Genomic DNA, 18,436 nt, shown 5'->3' with positions numbered 1-18,436 from the left:
AGGATCATCCTCCGCCATTTCCGCCAACTTCAGCATGATGCCACCACCAAACACATCTTCCCTTCACCGCCCCCCCGGCGGCATTCCGCAGGGATTGTTCCCTCCGGGACACCCTGGTCTACTCCTCCATCACCCCTACACCTCAACCCCCTCCCACGCCACCTTCCCATGCAACCGCATAAGGTGTAACACCTGCCCCTTTACTTCCAAGCGTCCAAACACTCCTTTCAAATGAAGCAGCATTTCACTTGCACTTCCCTCAACTTAGTCTACTGCATTCGTTGCTCCCAATGCGGTTTCCTCTACACTGGAGAGACCAAACGCAGACTGGTTGACCGCTTTGCAGAACACCTTCGGTCTGTCCGCAAGCATGACCCAGATCTCCCTGTCGCTTGCCATTTCAACACTCCACCCTGCTCTCATGCCCACATGTCCAGCCTTGGCTTGCTGCATTGTTCCAGTGAAGCTCAACGCAAACTGGAGGAACAGCACCTCATCTTCCGACTAGGCACTTTACAGTCTTCCAGACTGAATATTGAGTTCAACAATTTTAGATCATGAACTCTCTTTCCTCCATCCCCACCCCCTTTCCGATTTTCCCCCTCCTTTTTGTTTTTTCCAATAATTTATATAGATTTTTCTTTTCCCAATTCCATTATTTTTAAATGTATTTCCATCCATTGTTTTATCTCTACATTTTAGCCTTTTTCGATTCCTTCACCCCACCCCACCCCCACTAGGGCTGTCTGTACCTTGCTCGTCCTGCTTTCTACCCTTAATTAGCACATTCCTTTAGATAATATCACCACCTTCAACACCTCTTTGACCTTTTGTCTATGACATCTTTTGGCTATCTCCACCTATCACTGGCCCTCTATCCAGCTCTACTTGTCCCACCTTCCCCCCCCCTTAAACCAGCTTATATTTCACCGCTCTTCTATTTTTACTTAGTTCTGTTGAAGAGTCGTACGGACTCAAAATGTTAACTGTGCTCCTCTCCGCAGATGCTGCCAGACCCGCTGAGTTTTTCCAGGTATTTTTGTTTTTGTTTTGGATTGCCAGCACCCGCAGTTTTTTGCTTTTAAGACCTAAAACCTCTTTCTCCTGTGTGTGGAAGATTCCAGTAACTCCACAATAGCTAGCTGGCTTTTTCTCCTTATATCTCTATAACCTGCTCTCTCTCTCTGAAGACCCCTGTCCAGAGGTAAAGGGAAATATCACTGTTAGAGACATTGAAAGGCAAGTGCACAACCGGTGAGCTAAATACTGAAAGACCACCTTGTATCATCAACAAGAAGTGAAAGGAATTTGGAAGACATCGATCAAAATCAACCCATCGAATCCTGTACACCGGAATTGGTGCTGTTGAACTGTTTTATCCCACCCTTAATATCCATGTTTTGGGTGCCGTTCATATGTGTGTGTGTGTGTGTGTGTGTGTGTGTGTGGATTTAAGAAGAGGGTCGAGTTTAAGTTATAGTGTTAGAAGTTAGCAGTTCATATTCCTTTCTTTTCCTACTGGTTAACGACAGTTTGTTCAATAAACACTTATTTACTTATTAAGTTTACAGACCTGGTGCTCGTATTCTGTTAACCTAAATTAAACAATTAGGTAGAATGTTTGGTGAAACCTTATACATTTGTCACATCTCAGGGAACAGTGGGGCTTGATATTACTGCGCACTATCCCCAGTGAGTCATGACACTGGGCAACTCACATGCAGAGCAAATTACTTTGCAAACTATGCATTGCAACATACAATCTTCACATTTTTAATTTTGATTTAAAAAAAATAAACTTATAGCATCAAATCTGATTTGTACCTCAGTATTTCGCTTTTACATCATTTATTAAAAGTGAAAATGCTCTTTCAAAACACAGAATGTTCAAAATATCTGCTGCTATAGACCAGCAGAGGGCACTGAAACCTGAAAAGTTATACGTTGTTCAAATATTTTACGTTTGGTATTCTTTTACTTCATTGCTTTAATTCTATCCAGGTGACTGTAAATATTTTGCCTGCATATTTTTGTGAAAAGACTCAAGCAAATGTTTACAGCTTATACCTGAGCATAGGAATTAATAGCAAGGTCAGGTCAACATCCAATAGCAGGTGCTTAGTAACTAAACCCATAACAGATGTCAGCTAAATGCACCTCAGGTCTAATCCGTCTTAAGAGTGCTTCTTTATGGAACAATGGTTTCACTGCGGATTGTTCCTAATCAATAGATTTTAAAAATACATTTTGAAAGAGTGAAACCTTGATGTTGAAAGATCTCTAACAGGCAAAACCATAAGGAAATGTCCATCCTCTGGGATGGAGAGTAATCTTTCTTCTACACGGTAAAAGGCAATGCTCATGGATCACTGCAAAACATACCATTTACAACTTTGTCTATCCATTAATCAAAAGTATAACCTATTATTGCAAAATTGCTACAGCCAACAAATATTTAAGACAATACACTCTGGGCTACTTAAACAGAAATGCTCAATTCTCATACACATTTGCACTTCAATGCTATCTGCTGATTGACCTTGACTTTGTGGGCCGAGAACATTCTTACCAATGTCGAGTGAATGTAATTCTCTAAAGGAGAGATTCTTCATCTCAGCAGTAAGTAAAAACTGACACCAATTGTTTCACCATACTTAACTATGGGATTATGATCAATTTACTGCCTTTCTACACCAGATTTGATTTTTTTTTAAAAAACCAAGCTTAGAGCACATGCACACTAAATCTACATAATCACTCAATTTTTCTTTATTCATAATGCTATATCCCACCTGGACCAAGAGTAGCAATTGCACGTAGAAGGTCATAATTAATGGTGGGAGTAGCATCTTCAATCGGATGCCATCCAACTGGAGGAGAGGCTGGAGGGGAGATGAGAAACTGTTTCACGGGTGGAGGCGGGCTCAAGTACATGTTATTGACCTCATCTTTGCTGTTCTGGACCTGAAAAATAAAACCCATTAATACATGGAAACTCTGGTTACCAAAGTAGCTTGATAAATTACGATGGTTAAAGTTGCCATAGCAGAAATGTCAAGGCTTTTCTTTTTAATTACATCACCACTTCTTTCATTCTGTAGCTGTGAAGGTTTCTTAACTGTTTCTTGTTCCTCTATGCACGCCATGTACTCATTGTTTAGAAATTTTGGACCAGTAAAGGCCATAGGACTCAAACGAAAAAACACTCGTCACATTTTCACAGGTCAGCCATACTTAGCCATGTTTACATCGGATCCCTCAGATTTTTCTCTCTCCTGAAATGACATTTAAGTGTCTCCACTTGCCTGGTTCAATAGCTTGCCTAATATTGAATAAGGGTTAAGTTCAATATACTTTGGGCGAAGAAGTTCTAGCTGAGTTTCCTCTTTCCAACTAACTTATAACTTTTCGTTTTTAGCCTGAGTCTCCTCTAACCTGAAGTAGGCGCCAAATCTCTTGAACCTGTTCTGCCATGCAGTTAGGTCATGGCTGATCTGTGCCTTAACTCCATCAACCCACCTTACTTCCTTAACCCTTAATACCCTTATCTAACAAAAATCTACCAAATTCAGTCTTGAAATTTTCAATTGACCTAGGCTGGGATTTTCCGTGCCTGCTGGTGTTGGGAGTATTTGGTGGCACGAGCAGACAATAAAACGCAATCGGGTTCACGACGGCATGAAACCAGGGGCAGGATTTTCTGGCTGGCAAGCGGGCGGAGTGGGAGCGGGCGGGCCAATTGAGGCACATCCAGCATGAATCGTGGCTTCTGAGGACAGCGGGAGTGGGCGGGCGGTGGTGGGACTGCAACGACTGCCGGGTCCAATGGCGGCCTGGCGCCTGTTTTAAAAAGCTGCTGCCGCCTTTCAAAGGAAGGGCTCCCCAGAGCGCTGCTGGTGAGCAGGCCAGGCCGGAGGGTAGGGCGGGGGGGGGGGGGGGGGGGGGCACTGTGCCCCTTGTTTTTCAGACGACTGCCTTGCTGTCCTCCTCAAGGAGGTGGCAGCACGGCGGGAGGTCCTTATACCCTAGGACAGGAGGAGGAGGCCCCCTAACATGACCAAGCGTGCCTGGGAGGAGGTTGCAGCGGTCATGAGCTCCCACGACATGGTGCGACGCGCGTGGATCCACTGCCGCATGCGCTTCAACAACCTCTTGTACTTGGGAAGGGTGAGTACCATGTTGGCATTGGTCACTTAAACCAGCAGGTAAGCTTTCCCTCCTGGCAACCCCCTGCCAACCAAGTCTGAGTGTAGTGACTGCATTGAGTCATTGACGGCATATGTCCTTTGCTGGGTAGACCAGCAGATATTGCCCATGCCGAGGTCACCTGAGAGGGTGGTGAAGAGATGGGTTCTGCCCCTGCAGCATGTGGTACACTGAGACCCGCATTACTGTTTTGGGGGCAACCTGGAGGATCTGCACCTAGGTGCAGTGCTGGAACTCCAGGACATGTCAAAGTCAGGGTGATGATATGCTGGGAGGGAAGCTTCAAGGTGGCATGGTACCGATTGATCTGCTGCCCTCTGTGCTCCACGTGCTTGTGCCTCCTTGCTATGGAAGGTTAGACCGCGTGGTGCCTAATGTGATGTAGGCAGCATTTGGCCAAGGGGTGGGGGGCGGGGACGGAGGGGCAGAGATGGGAGGGGGGGGGGCGGGGAGCAGGCCTGGCATCTTCATGTGAGTGTTCAGCAGCAGCGGAGTGAGGAGGCACTGGAGCCCTGCAATGTCTCACTCTGGTTGGGGTGGGCCGTCTGTGAAGAGAATCCAGGTACAAGTAGCACTAATCGACGCTCTTCTCTCCTTTTCAGCAGAAGAATGCTCATAATACCGCCGAGCGGCTGAGGACTGGCCCAGGTGGCGATGCTTAGCCGAGCAGGAGGCCCTAGATCTGGAGAGGCGCCATGCGCCCAGGTCCCCCAGTATCGGTGAGGCTGGGATGCCACAGACAGGTATGTTTGCCCAGCACCGAGGTCACCATTGTTCTCCCAACAGCCCATGGTAGTGCTGAATGTTCAGTGATTGAAGTTTGCAACATGGCTTGACCATTGCTTAGGGAAGGATGAGCGCATAATGATCCGGGGGACAGGGATGCACATTGACATTGTCTCCACATTAACTAATCAAATGTCCTTGTTCTTCCTTTCAGCATCAGTGGAGCAGGGCCGGGAGGAGGAGCAGCAGGGGCCCCCTCTCACACCTGAGGGCCCTAAAGCCTCAGACTCATCAGTGTCACACCATCTCTGCCAGGCAGGCACCAACACAGATATTAGCACCTCAGTGGGAATTAGATCATCGGCTAATGTCCTGGGGCACAGCGGTGAGGGCACTTCACAGTCGCTGGAGGAGCTGATGGAGACAGAGAGTGTCCATGGCACCAGCAGCTGGAGGACTGCAGGGGACCAGGCACATGCTCAGTCGGTGGCTGATGATGTGCCTCTGGAGTCGTCGCGATGCAGCAAACACGGCTGGTTGTGCGGGAGCATCTGGTGGAGATACATGAAGCTATGCTTGGCTTGGTGTCCATGGCGGAGGAGGCTACACGGACCATTGCCAATGCAACGTGCCTCATGGTTGAGCGCCATGTGTCCTCCATGGAAAGAGTGGCGACTTTCGTGGAGGGGCTCCTCCAGGAGAACAATCAGGGCTTCCTTGGGATGCGCTCAGACCAGCAAGCCCTCACATCAGCACTGACCTCAGTTGGTCAGTGCCAGTGTGGGAGATGGTCTGGGCACCAAGTTTCCCAGCTCGGTGCCCATCCATCCATGGGGAGCAGGGAGGTCTGAACCGACCTCACATCGGCACAGCAGCTGCCTGTTGTCTCTGTGAGCTCCTCTCAGGGCGCTCCAAATGAGGGCGGCAGCTCCTCCACCCCTCTGCCAGTGACCATTGCATCGAGTGAGGCTGCAACAACTGGGGAGATGCCAGCTGTGGCACTGGCAGCTCCCTCCCAGGCGGGGCCAGCACAGGCTCCATGGGCCAGAGGATGGCCGCCAGGGTCATCAAGGCCAACAGGACAGCAGAGTGAGCAGGCTGTCTCAGATGCCAGTCCCAGCGAGGGGGCAGCACCAAGACGTAGCACCCGAAAATGTAAACATAAGGCACCTTAGGCACACCATGGGTTTATCACTGGTGCTTTTGTGTTGGCCCGCAATGAGGTCTTCATGAGTTGGTGTGATGTTAAACACCTTTGTCATTTTGTTCTCAAGTTCCTTTTGTTATACCATTAAATTCAGACATGTCATCATGGCTGAAGGTGCCTCTTTTCTTCTGCAGGTGGATGGCTATCAATAATGTTATGAGTGATTTGTGGGACATTCAGCTTTATTGACAAGGCCCCTAGTTAATGTTCCTATCCAGGCAGATTTTGCACTCAGGTATCGAGTATGGAGCCTGCAGCCCAGGATTGTCTTGGAGGTCCATTTGTGGTATGAGAGCTGAAGGTTCGTTGGATTAAAGCCTCCCGGGTGTCCCTGCCTCCCTGGAGTATGCCCAGGTCAGCGTCTATCCCCTCAGCATTTCCCTGTGCATGCTCATCCTCGGACTCACTGCTGGACTCATCGTGTGCAGCCGCAGCCACTGCGTCTACATCTTCTTCGTCCAAAGCGTCCCCCCTTTCCAGCGCAAGATTGTGGAGAGCGCAGCATGCAACCACTATCAGCGACACACGATCTGGGGGGTACTGGAGTGCGCCCACTGAACGGTCCAGGCATCGGAAGCGCATTTTGAGAAGACCAATGGCTCTCTCCACCACAGCCCTTTTAGAGGCGTGGCTCAGCTTGTTCTTGGACGGTGGAGAGACATCATGAGCCACCTTCTGAGGGGATAGCCATCCACCTAGCCGGGCTGGAGCACTGAGCACTTGGGAGTGTCTGAGGATGTAGTTGTCGTGGGAGCTGCCTGGGTACCTTGCACAGACTTGCAGAATCTGCATCCTGTGATCACACACTATCTGCACGTTCATGGAGTGGAAGCCCTTCCTGTTGATGAAGGCACCGGGCTCACCTGCTGGCGCCTTGATGGCCACGTGTGTACAGTCTATAGCACCCTGGACGCAGGGGAAGCCAGCAATAGCCGCGAAGCCTCTGGCTCGCTGTGCCTGACTTGCCTGGTCACAGCGGAAGTGGATGAAGGTCAATGCCCGTCTGAACAGAACGTCTATAAACTGTTTGACACAAGTGTGGACAGCTGATTGGGAGACACCACAAAGATCATCCGCCGGCCCCTGGAAGGAGCCAGAGGCATAGAAGTGGAGGGCAACTGTGACCTTTAGAACCACTGACATGGGGTGTCCACCCACACAGTTAGCGGAGATCTCAGGCCCAATCATCTGACAGATATAGTTGATTATCTCCCTTGAGACACGGAGCCTCCTTCGGCACTGCATCTCAGACATATTGAGGTAGCTGCTTCGCCGCCTGTATACCCTGACAGCATCTTTCACCTTGGACTACCTCTTGGCCCTGCACCCCTTATGCCTGCGCCTCTCCTCCCAAAGGTGGCTCCCCTGGAGGCTGAATGTGCACTCCTGGCCTCCTCCCCCTACTAGCCCTCCCTTCCTCCTCAGAGGAGGTGCTTCCAGAGGAGAGTTCAGCTCCCATTCCCAGGCTAAGCGGAGGCTTCCTGAAACCCGCAAGCCCAAAAACGATTCTTCATTGCAGAGTGCTGACCTGAAGGTTGTGAGTCCAGTCCAAGCAGCTGGTATGCATTTTGAAGTATTGCTGCTCACACAGGCAAGTATCAGTTACTTCGCAAATTAAATATTTGACAGAGCACACTCACAACCCCACTGAGCCCTCTTATCCCGCCCGTGGATGAGGTTTATACAAATGTCTCCTACCCGCCTGCCCGTTGCGCCCATGCGATGACCTGAAGATCGCACAGGTACTGAAAAAAATCGCTGTCAATTGGCGCCTCAAGGGCCTTAAGTGGTCCGCTAATTAATGGCGGGTGCACATCGGAGATCATCGCGCGCCTGCCCACTGAAATATTGCGATGGCGCACGGTGATGTTGGGAAGCTCGCCCGCTGTCACTGCGCTTCATTTTATACGTTGGCGTGTGGGTCCCGCCCCTGTACACCAACGGGAAAACTCTACCCCAGTTTGCGATCGACCGAGGCCACACTTCCAGCCATCGGATGTTGGGAAACTCATTGTAATACATCTGCATTTCATCATTAGGCCAGCCCGCCTTTATGAGGGAGGGTTGGGGGGGGTGGGGGGGGGGGGCGGCCCAAGGTCAGCCCTGCTGTTGAGGCAACTTATCGAGTCGTGGCGGGGGGTGGGGGGGGGCGGCAAGGGCTGCCTTGCAGTTGAATATAGCACACAAGCATTAGGGGAGGGGGTGTAGAGTGGGCAAGGGAAGAGGCCACGCATTAGGGATACCTTATTGAAAGTGACCATTCGTCTGCAACTGAGACAGTTCAAGCGCAGCCATTGAAATGATTGGAGTGGGGCTTCTAGCTTATCTGCCTACCCAAGCAACGCAGAGGCAAAGCACCACCAAGTGTTCCAGAGCTTTTCACCGCACCCCACCCCTCCGGCACAGACTGCAAAGCTATGAGCATTTAGTAGACTGCAGAACAGTTGTATGACTGCACACGGTGGACAATCTCCTTGCTAAAGCTGGCCATGCAGCATTTCACTGGTGGAGGCGCTCACAGCCCCTTGCAATGTCAGCGTCCCGGTTTGGACCAATCTCCCTGAGCCTTGCAGTGTGGATTAGGAGAATGCCTGTGCCTGAGCTGAGAGCACAGCATGCAGTCCAGTGGGCAAAGCTGCAGCCAATCAGTCAGGTAGAGTGGAGTGGAGGTGGGTGTGGTTTCGGGCAGCCATGCAACGCAGTAATCTCTGGCCATCCAAATGGTGGCCAGCACTGCAGGAAATGTTAAGGAGCCTTCAGACTTAACCAGGACAAGTTCTTAGTACACCCATGTTAACCCACGTGTCTCTCTCTTTCATCCTGCAGGAGTACAACATCAGGAACATGGAGCCTGGTGAATTAGCTGTATGCCTGATGGCCTACAGAGAGTGAAGGCAATGGAGGAGAGAGCGACTGAGGATCCTGGCTGTTACTCACAATAAGAGGTTGTAGTGGAAGAATTAATCGAGGCAGGTCTCTTGGTTAAAGCTGGTTTATTTCCAAGACAACTCCTCAGTGCTAACTTCCTGGTAGCTTCCACATAAAGTGTTCCAGCTGTACCTTTTTATTCTATTCAGTTGGGATAATTAATGCCCATCACCTGTTTAACTGCCAACTGGATTCAACAAGATGATTGCCATACTAACAGATTCCCCTCTTTCCTTAAACTACCATTAGAGATCCCTTTTCTTTCTAACATTTCCTTTCTCTGGTTAGGTCTATTCGTAGTTTTTTCCGTGACACTTTTCGTGGAATGAACGGTGTCCCAAAGAGACCGGTTATCAACATAACATTCTATGGGCAAGCTTTTCCTACATTGCTCCTTATATAATATTTCTGTCAATATATTGGACAAGTAAAACCCCATATCTAATGCCTCTACTAAGGCTAACATTTCACCAGCTAAGGTGCTTATCACTACCCTTTTTATTTTCTTGGCCTCCCAAGCCAGCAGGCAACATTTATCATTCTTTCCTACCAAGAATATTATAAACCCTGATGTGCTAGGGTAACCATCTGGAAAATTGGCTTGTGAAGCATTGCTAAAAATGACCAACCTCATATCTTCTGGATCACCTGAGGCTGGAAACTTAAGCACACATCTCTCAGAATTTAAATGTTTTATTTGCTCTCAGAACTTGCTCAACTGTAGCATGTTTCATCATGCTGCAACATTTCATAACTAACGTCAGGCCTAGTCTGAGTGCACAACCAGTTCACCTGCCCAATCAAACTTCTCAACTGTTCCATTTCTTCATTGGCAGCAGGATCCTCTTTTTGAGAGGATCTACCATGAGTTATTGGGATATAACTAACATTTTCTAGATAAGATTGTTGATTCAATGTCACTCCTAACTTGCTCTGCTTAATGTCTAAACCTATATATTTAAAGGCCCCAGAAGCCTGACTTCTGACCTGGAATTCCTTCTTTATCTTCTCGATTATCCATTGTTCAAATTCTACAGATCCTCCCCACAAGAAATCATCAACATGCATGACAAAGATCCCAGCTAGTTTCTCCTTATGATACCAGGAGAACATCGCGGGGTCTGCCTTTAACTGAATGCAACCTATTTTCAACAAGACCGACCTCGCCGAAAAATACCAAACTCTTGATGCATCATTCAACCCATAAACACACTTATTCAATTTCCATAGCTTTCCTTCTGCATCCCCGGTTTCTTTGGGCGGTTTCAAAAAAACTTCCCTTGGAAACTTCTGTAAAAACGCAGCCTTTATATCAATTGATTTGCACTCCCAGGAATAGGATTCAAAATAGCTAAAAAAAATCTTCAACCTCGCTTTCCCCACAGCAGGCGAGTCCACTCTGACATCCTGATCTCCTAGTCTCTCTTCAAAGCCTCGGGCTACTAATCTCAATTTGGCTTTATATGTGCCATCTGGGAGTACCTTTTCTGTACAGATCCATCTGTGAGATAAAGCTGGCTGTCCTCTGTCAGTTAATTCAGAATATATCCCAAATTCCTTCCAACTTTCTAACTCTTTCTGTTTGGCTTCCTTTATCAGCTTATTTTTCAATTTATTGACAGCTACTAGAATCTCTCTGTCATAAGGACTTCTACTTCTGTTGAGTTTGCTAGCTTGTTCTCTATTCTTCCTTGTTAAGCTACGGCCTCTACTCACATTCCTCTCCTTTTCTGGACTGCTACTATATGATCATCCTTCCATGTGAACAGAACTCCGTTCGCAAGTCCGTGATTTTTTTCTAGGGTCACAACCAATTTCTGGTCCACTGTCAGAACTCACTGCGCTTTCTGGGTTTCCACATCTTTACCACGGTTTGCCAATCGATAGGTCTTGTCTCCTGTCCTTAATCCTGCTCATTTAGCCAATGTTTGTATCTACCAGTGGCCTTTCCTGCTCTCCCTATGATGGTGGCATCCCTCCATACACTGGTCCCTTCTGACATGTATGTTACCTTTGTTCCTACTTTGGGTAGTTGCCCTTTTGGACGAATAGCGTTTTCCTGTAGCTCAGTATTACTTTGTTCATAGTCAGTCAACCCTGTATCTGCCGTCATCTGCTCCTCATAACTACCCAGTGTGTGTGTATGTGAAGTGCATGGTGCCTCCTCGCGTTCTATGTCCTGTTCAGAACCTGTAAATGTATAGTCAGTACCAATTAACCACAAAGAATATACCCTAACAGTTTGATTACCGTGTTGCACAATTGCTACTTTCCCATCACTCCCTATAACCTTGCCAGGTCCTTTCCACTCTTTCTGGCCTTCCCTTTTATAATATATATCTCCTTGTCTAAACTGTATTCCCGATGGTCATGGTGTCGTACAGCCCCGCTGAATTTTCTCCGAAATCTCAGCTTTAATGAAAGCTTTTCTGCCCGCATGCAAAGCGTTCAGATGAGCAGAAAAAGTGGAGTTAATGCTAGTCCCTTCCAGAGCAGGAAAAGCATCTGACAACACCGAAGGCCACTTTGGATTTCTTCCCTACACCAGCTGGTACGGACTGTACCCCCCAACCGTTTGCAGAGAGTTCTTTGCATGTACTACCCATGCTAGCACCGTTTGCAGTTTACAACCTGGTTGATCAGCTAATATTTTATGCAACATGTCATCTATTACTCCATGGTTTCTTTCACATAGACCATTACTAAACTGGCTCTCAGCTGCAGTGTGCATAACTATGATGTTTAAATTTTTGCACATATCTCGACATTCCTCATTGGCGAATTCCCCACCATTATCTGTGAGGAACTTCATTGGTGTTCCTAATCCTGTTCCTACCCATTTCTCCATGACCTTATCGACAATGGTCCTTTTGTCTTTACTATGCATCACAGTGGATAGGCTAAATCTGGTTGCCATATCTATGAAGTGTAGTAAAAAAATACCCCTACCCTTATCCCAAACTTTCAAGTCCATTGCCACTGCATCGTTAAATTCCCTGGCTAGTGGCAAGCTCACAACAGGTCGCAGTGGTGTCTTGCGATATTTAAGGCAAATTTCACACTGAGCAGTGACTCGTTCAATAAGATCATCATATCCTTTATTGACCACTCCCGCATCTCGAAGCAGAGTCTTCAATTTCTGTGGCACCGGAGATGCAACTGTCTATGTAATTTCCAAATCATCCTTTTGTCCACCAAATTCTCATTCTCAGCAGTTAACAAAACTTTGAACTTTTTGATGAGAAATCTCTGGCTTCCTTTGTGGAAAGCAGTAATGCCCTGACTAAGTAAAATAGAGATCCACATTTTTCCCAAACATGACTGCTCTAACTTTCTTCACATCTAGTGTCATCTGAGCCTTCTTCATCACAGATCGACTCAACAATAGCAGTATCTCGCTAGAAGCCACATCAGTACTGATAAACAGATTGATCCCTGCTATCTTACAAGGGAGGACCACCCGTTTGGAGCATGTTAATGTATTGTCATCTCCAAACCTGAAGCAGGTAGAGCTTTCATACTCCTTGACCTTCTGCCGGTCTGCCTCATTGAGAGACTCCAGTAAGCAGTCAAGCCAATCCATGCCGCACGTCGTAGAAGTGCAACCACTGTCCAGAATTGCACAGTTGAAGGAATCTACCATCAAGATACTCATCACCAGCTTCAAACTCTCAGTGATCAATACCATTCCATCATGGCAGTCACCATCATTTTCAGATGAATCCGTCACGTGGATCACTTCAAAAACACGATTCCTTTGCTGTGGGCAGTTAATTGCGTAATGGTACTGGGAATTAGATTGAAAACACTGATTAACCATTTCCCGTGCATTTTTTGGGTTTAAACGTGTATGGTCACCATCCCAGACACGCCTTTTGTCCTGATTCTCAAATTGGTTAGGGTTACGACCACTTTCAGACCTCTTGTTATTAACCCCATCTCTGTATTGGAATCTTCATCTAATATTTGATCGACTGTGAAATTTGGTCACCACTGAATCCTTTATCCTTTGTTTTACAGTGTAGTTGTTCACATTTGCTACAAAAGTGGCAGGGAACGAATGTTCCCCCAGAAATCTTATTTAGGGCAGCAGCCATTTGATCTGAGAGAGGTTCTTTCCTCCGGAACTGAACACCTGTTAGTACTAAAAGACGATCAACATGGGAAATGCGAGCACAATCCAGTAATTTAAATGCCAATACCGATTCTAGAATTTCAAGTTCAAATCTCTGAAGTCCCCTGTACCATTTATCAAAATCCATGATATATTCTTCCATGGACTGATCATCTGATTTCCTAAACCTATCAAAGATTGTCCAAGCTTCATACACTTCCAATAACTCATCCTTTTTGTAACTTATCCAAAAATTGTATCAGACGGTTTAATCCCTCTTCATGATCCAAATCATCCACTTTCCACTCTGAAAATACTTTACCCCTCATCTTACTTTTGGCTGGTAATAATAACGCCAAAGCCATACCCTGCTTCTTCCGGGGTATAGCAGTAACCCAGGTCCACATTTCAACTTCAGCCTTTCATTGTTGACAAGGTTCAGAATCAGAAAAAAATTGGTGGATAGTCAACGTTTGCAATTTTGCACCGTCCTTTGTCACTCCGTAACTTAAATTGTCAGCAACAGCACACTTCTTTTCCCTCAGAGGACTGAGACAGAAAGCTTCATATACAACAATCAATCAGCAGAGCTTAAAGTTCATTCTCTGCTACCATGTTACTCACAATAAGAGGTTGTGGTGGGAGAATTAATCCAGGCTGGTCTCTTGGTTAAAGCTGGTTTATTTCCAAGACAATTCTTCAGTGCTACTAACGTCCTAGTAGCTGCCACACAAAGTGTTCCAGCTGTACCTTTTTATTCTATTCAGTTGGGATAATTAATGCCCATCAACTGTTTTAACTACCAGTTGGTTTTAACAAGATGATTGCCATATTAACACTGGCTGTACAAAGGGAGGAGTAGCACCCTCTGGAAGAAGGGGCTCCCACACACGCTGCCGAAGAGCCATAATGAGCTGTCACTGGTCGGTGCCTATCAACAGCCAAGGTCTATAGAAACCACCTTTCATTCCTGCAGATGACCGAGAACCAGTGTCGCCAAAGAATGCTCATGTCTAGGGAACCGGTTGGTCACATCTGCCACCTGGTGCAGGATTTGGTGTCACGGGGACATGGAGGACATCCACTGCCTGTGGCCATGAAAATGACCATGGCACTCAATTTCTACACCAGTGCTCCTTTCAGGGCTCCACAGGTAATCTCTGTGGGATCTCACAAGCCTCCACCCACAAATGTATCTATGAGGACACGGATGCCATCTTTGCGAGGGCACACAACTTTATGCATTTCGCCCGGGACCAGGACAGCCAGGATGCAAGAGCGTTTGGATCTCAGGTTTCCCACAGGTGCAGTGTGTGATCGACTGCACTCTTGTGGTGCTCAGGTCTTTGTTGCAACATGCAGTCAACTACATCAACTGCAAGGGATTCCATTCACTGAATGTGCAGCTGGTGTGGGACCACCAGAAATGCATCGTACAGGTGTGAGCATGGTTTCCAGGGAGTGTGCAGTACTCCTACTTCCTCAATCAGTCACAGATCCCTGATGTCTTCCAGGGTCTACAGAAGCTGCAGGGATGGCTCCTCGGGGACAAAGGCTACCCACAGAGGCTGTAGATGCTGAAGAGATGGGAGCCAGCTCCACCTTAAAGGTGCTAAGAGCACACAGAGGAACTCTGTGGTGCCTGCCCACTACATTCTGGTAACAATAATAAGCACTGTTGAGGTGCAGACATCAGTAATGTTTCCAGGGAGTGTGAGGCCAGACCAACACTTTGGTGTGAAGACTGCACAAAGCACAGGGAAGAGGCCTTGGACTGAGTCACCTGCCTTTATCTTATGCGGAAAGGTTTCACATCTGAGTGACATGAACACTGCTCATCAGAACAAAGAGCCATGGACAGGGAGACACTCTTGGGAGTTTATTGACAATAGTGAACAGTATATACAAGTGATTAACACCTGTGCCCAGGTTGTGCAACTAATTCTTCTTAACTTTCCTAACCCTGTCTTGGTGCTGCCCGGACATCCACAGCGGAGGTGGAGGCCGCCTGCCGACTGTGATGCCCTGTCTGTGATGACTTTGGCGGGCATCCTCTGGAGGGCCCCGGCCCACTTTTGGGGTCTTACTGTGTGGCAGTGGCACACTCCCTGTCCAGTGGAGCTGGAGCTGCTGAGGTCACAGGAAGAGGGGATTTGGTTGGGCCGAACACACTCGGAGTCATCTGGATGGATGGCCCCGGAGTGTGCACCTGCTGATCCTCCTCCTTATTGGTGCCAAGGGCCCCAGGCTGACTCTGAGGAGAAGGGGTAGCTGGAGTGAGATTGAGCTTCCCAGCACCCCTTTCATGTACTGTTGGAGGCCAATTATGGCATCGGCAATGGAGTTGAGCCCGCGCAAGAGCGACGTCCTAGACCAAGGTCTCCGTGGTGGCCGCCATCCAACCAGTCTTGACCTCGATGCATTGGCATGCCGGCGCTATCACCATCACCTCAGAGTGAAGGTGGACGGACTCCTCCATCATATATTGCAATCTGAGGAGTGCAGCAGACATCCTTTCCTGATGTTCCCAAGCTTGCCTTTGCAGCTCCAGCATCTGTGACATGACAGATTCCAAAAGCTTGTCATCTGACTCAGATTCAGCAAATGTCTGGCCTCCAGCAGTCCTCTGAGTGCCGGATACCTGCAAGTCCCTGCTGCCACCTCCTGCGGATCAGACAGTGTGATGTGCTCACCAGATTGTGATCCCGAGGCTACTCTATGGCTAGGTCCCATCGAGGTGTGTGTCTCTGTGCTTGTGGAGGGTGTGGGTTAGCGCTGTGATGGGACTTCAAGGAGGGTGCCTTCAGATTCCTCTTCAGAGGTTTCTTCAGGGCTTGATTGGAGGCCCTGGGTCATGGACTCTGTCAGCTGTTTGGCAGATGTGCCTGCGAGAGCAAGGAGAGATAATTAGTGCATGGCAGTGGCCTGTGAAACAGGACACATCACCGTTGTCTGATGGATGTTGCACTGGTGCACCCTCATTTGGTAGAACACCGCCGACCTCACTGTCAGCACAGGTACAGTCCAGATCGTCGCCGGTCAGCTGGATGGCTCTGTTTTCAAAGTCCATGAGGATCTTGATTTCAGGCATTGCTCCACCAATCTGCGACCTCTCTCTCTCCATGTGTGCCGGCTTGTCCTGCATGAATATAGATGGAGAAAGTGTAAGCAGGATGCCTGCCAGGCCGGATAAGTATGCCTGGCATGTGTGGGTGTTGAGTGGTCCCATGGACGGGATGAGGACAATGAAGGTGAGTGTGAGTGTGAATGATGATGTCCTTTGAACCAGCTGTGAGTGAGATCCCTGTGGATGTGTGATGGGTTTGTAAGTGTGAGAGTTGAGAATGATTAGAAGAGTGACTTATCCTGGCAGAATGGAGATTATCATTCATCCTCTTGTGGAACTGGGTAGCTGTCCTCTTTTGAAGGGCATTGGCACTGACGGCTGCTGCCACTGCCTTCCAAGCCTGGTTGGTCACGCTGTTGCCCATCCTGCTGCCAGAGCGGGGGTAGAGGACATCCCAGCGGGACTCCATGGCATCCAAAGACGTTCCAGTGACACGTCGCTAAACCTGGGGGCTGCAGTCTTTTTGTCTTTCCTTGCAGCAGTTGTGGGAAGAAAGCACTGAGATGTGGTGTGTGTGGCTGCACTTTAAATATGGCGTCCACGTGAAGAAGCGGCGAGGTGATGGCGGGCGGGCGAATTAGAGCACTCCTCTAATTAAAGCCTCTTTGACCAAGCTTTTGGTCACCTTCTCTAATATCTCCTTATGTGGCTCGGTGTCCAACTTTGCCAACACTCCTGTGACAGGCCTTGGGATGTTTTATACATACATGAATATAAGTTGTGTTTGTTTGTGATGACATGCTGTATTATCACTTCATTTAACACATACTCTCTCTTTTGATTCTTTACTCTGAGTTACATAAAAGATCTAGAGTATATCCACCAAACGTTTGTTCGATTGCTGTTTATTATTTGCCATAGCTCATATTTTGAGATTTTCTCCAACTCATTAATATATTAAAAAGAGCACTGATCCTAAAAATGTTTCTACTTCTGACCCTCTTATAAATCTGCCAAATTTTTATTCGTGACCCTCCTTTTTTTCAGTATACAGTTGAATTTCCCTTCCAGCATTAGCATCACCTCGTAACCTTAGCTATGAATTTACATGTTGCCAATGGAAGCTGGTCAGGAATTCATTAAAATCTAGTTGTGCAATCTAGGCTACATTTTCCTTGACCACCAACCCAACCGAAAATGTTGACATCATTTGCGTCCAGCAGAGTTTATTTCCACTCATTTGACATCAATCATGCTCAAATGCAATCATTTAGCTATAATTTGATACCATTTGCACTCAAAAGCAATTAACTATCATTTAACATTGCAAGTGGCGTAACTGACATCATTGCCATCAATTGCCGCAAACTGCAGCGCTCAAACATTGTGATTAACAAAATCACTTACCTTCAGCATTCTGCCACCAAATACAATCATATGACTTCATTCTCCATATTTCTGAATTTCAATAGCTTCAAACATCCTAACACTGAACTAACTTTAGAAAATGCAGAATCTATTTTAACATATGTTCTGATAAGCTAGTTACATGCTTTTCTCCATGATTAGTGCAGCACACCCCTTCCCTGCTCCCCATAACCTCACGCCCCCCAAAACCCCAGGATTGCAGCAGTTTGCTCCCATCACCTACTCCAAGCAATTATCTTCCACCCCTGAACAACCCCATCTCTTCCCAGAGTACAGCAGTTTACTTCTTCCATCTTCCCCCTCCCATTTTCCCCCTCTCTTCCCCCACTTCCCCTTCCCCCCTCTCTTTACTCACTCTCCTCCCCCAACTTGCCCCCTTTCCCCCTCTCCTCTCCCCCCCCTTTTCTCCCCCCTCTCTCTTCTTCTCCCCCTCTTCCCACTTATCTCCAGCTGGCATGGGATCAGCAATGGTGGCAGGAAAGAGGTAAGTATTGGGTTCAAGAAATTAAGTCAGGGGTCGGTGGAGAAGATGGAGAGAGTCAGCTGGTGGGGGGCCAAGAGTTCGGCAATGAAGCGGCCTGGGAGTTTGCTGGTGAGACCTGGGGTTGGGCAGGGGAGGGCATGGTGGAGATCTATAGGCCCCCAGACATGGGGGAAATAAATGTAGGGCCCCAGACTGATGGAGGGTGGGTGGAGTTTAGGCCTCGAGATGGGGGTGGTGGGAGGGGGGGGGTGTGGGGGTGGGGGAGGAGGAGGACGT

At 47.8% G+C, this 18,436-nt stretch overlaps 1 protein-coding gene across 3 annotated transcripts in view; it reads right to left on the bottom strand.

Annotated features, from left to right (window-relative positions):
• Window positions 1-18,436, bottom strand: part of LOC144695969 (calcipressin-2-like) — a 183,761-nt gene that overhangs the window by 18,921 nt on the left and 146,404 nt on the right. For all 3 annotated transcript variants that reach the window (XM_078567093.1, XM_078567092.1, XM_078567094.1), the window contains one exon: window positions 2,793-2,964. In XM_078567093.1, the coding sequence (XP_078423219.1) occupies window positions 2,793-2,964 (172 nt within the window). The remainder of the gene's footprint in view (window positions 1-2,792; window positions 2,965-18,436) is intronic.

The sequence above is a fragment of the Cetorhinus maximus genome, chromosome 21, assembly GCF_964194155.1.
Source record: "Cetorhinus maximus chromosome 21, sCetMax3.hap1.1, whole genome shotgun sequence".
NCBI lineage: Eukaryota > Metazoa > Chordata > Chondrichthyes > Lamniformes > Cetorhinidae > Cetorhinus > Cetorhinus maximus.
This window is presented reverse-complemented; position numbering and strand designations above follow the sequence as displayed.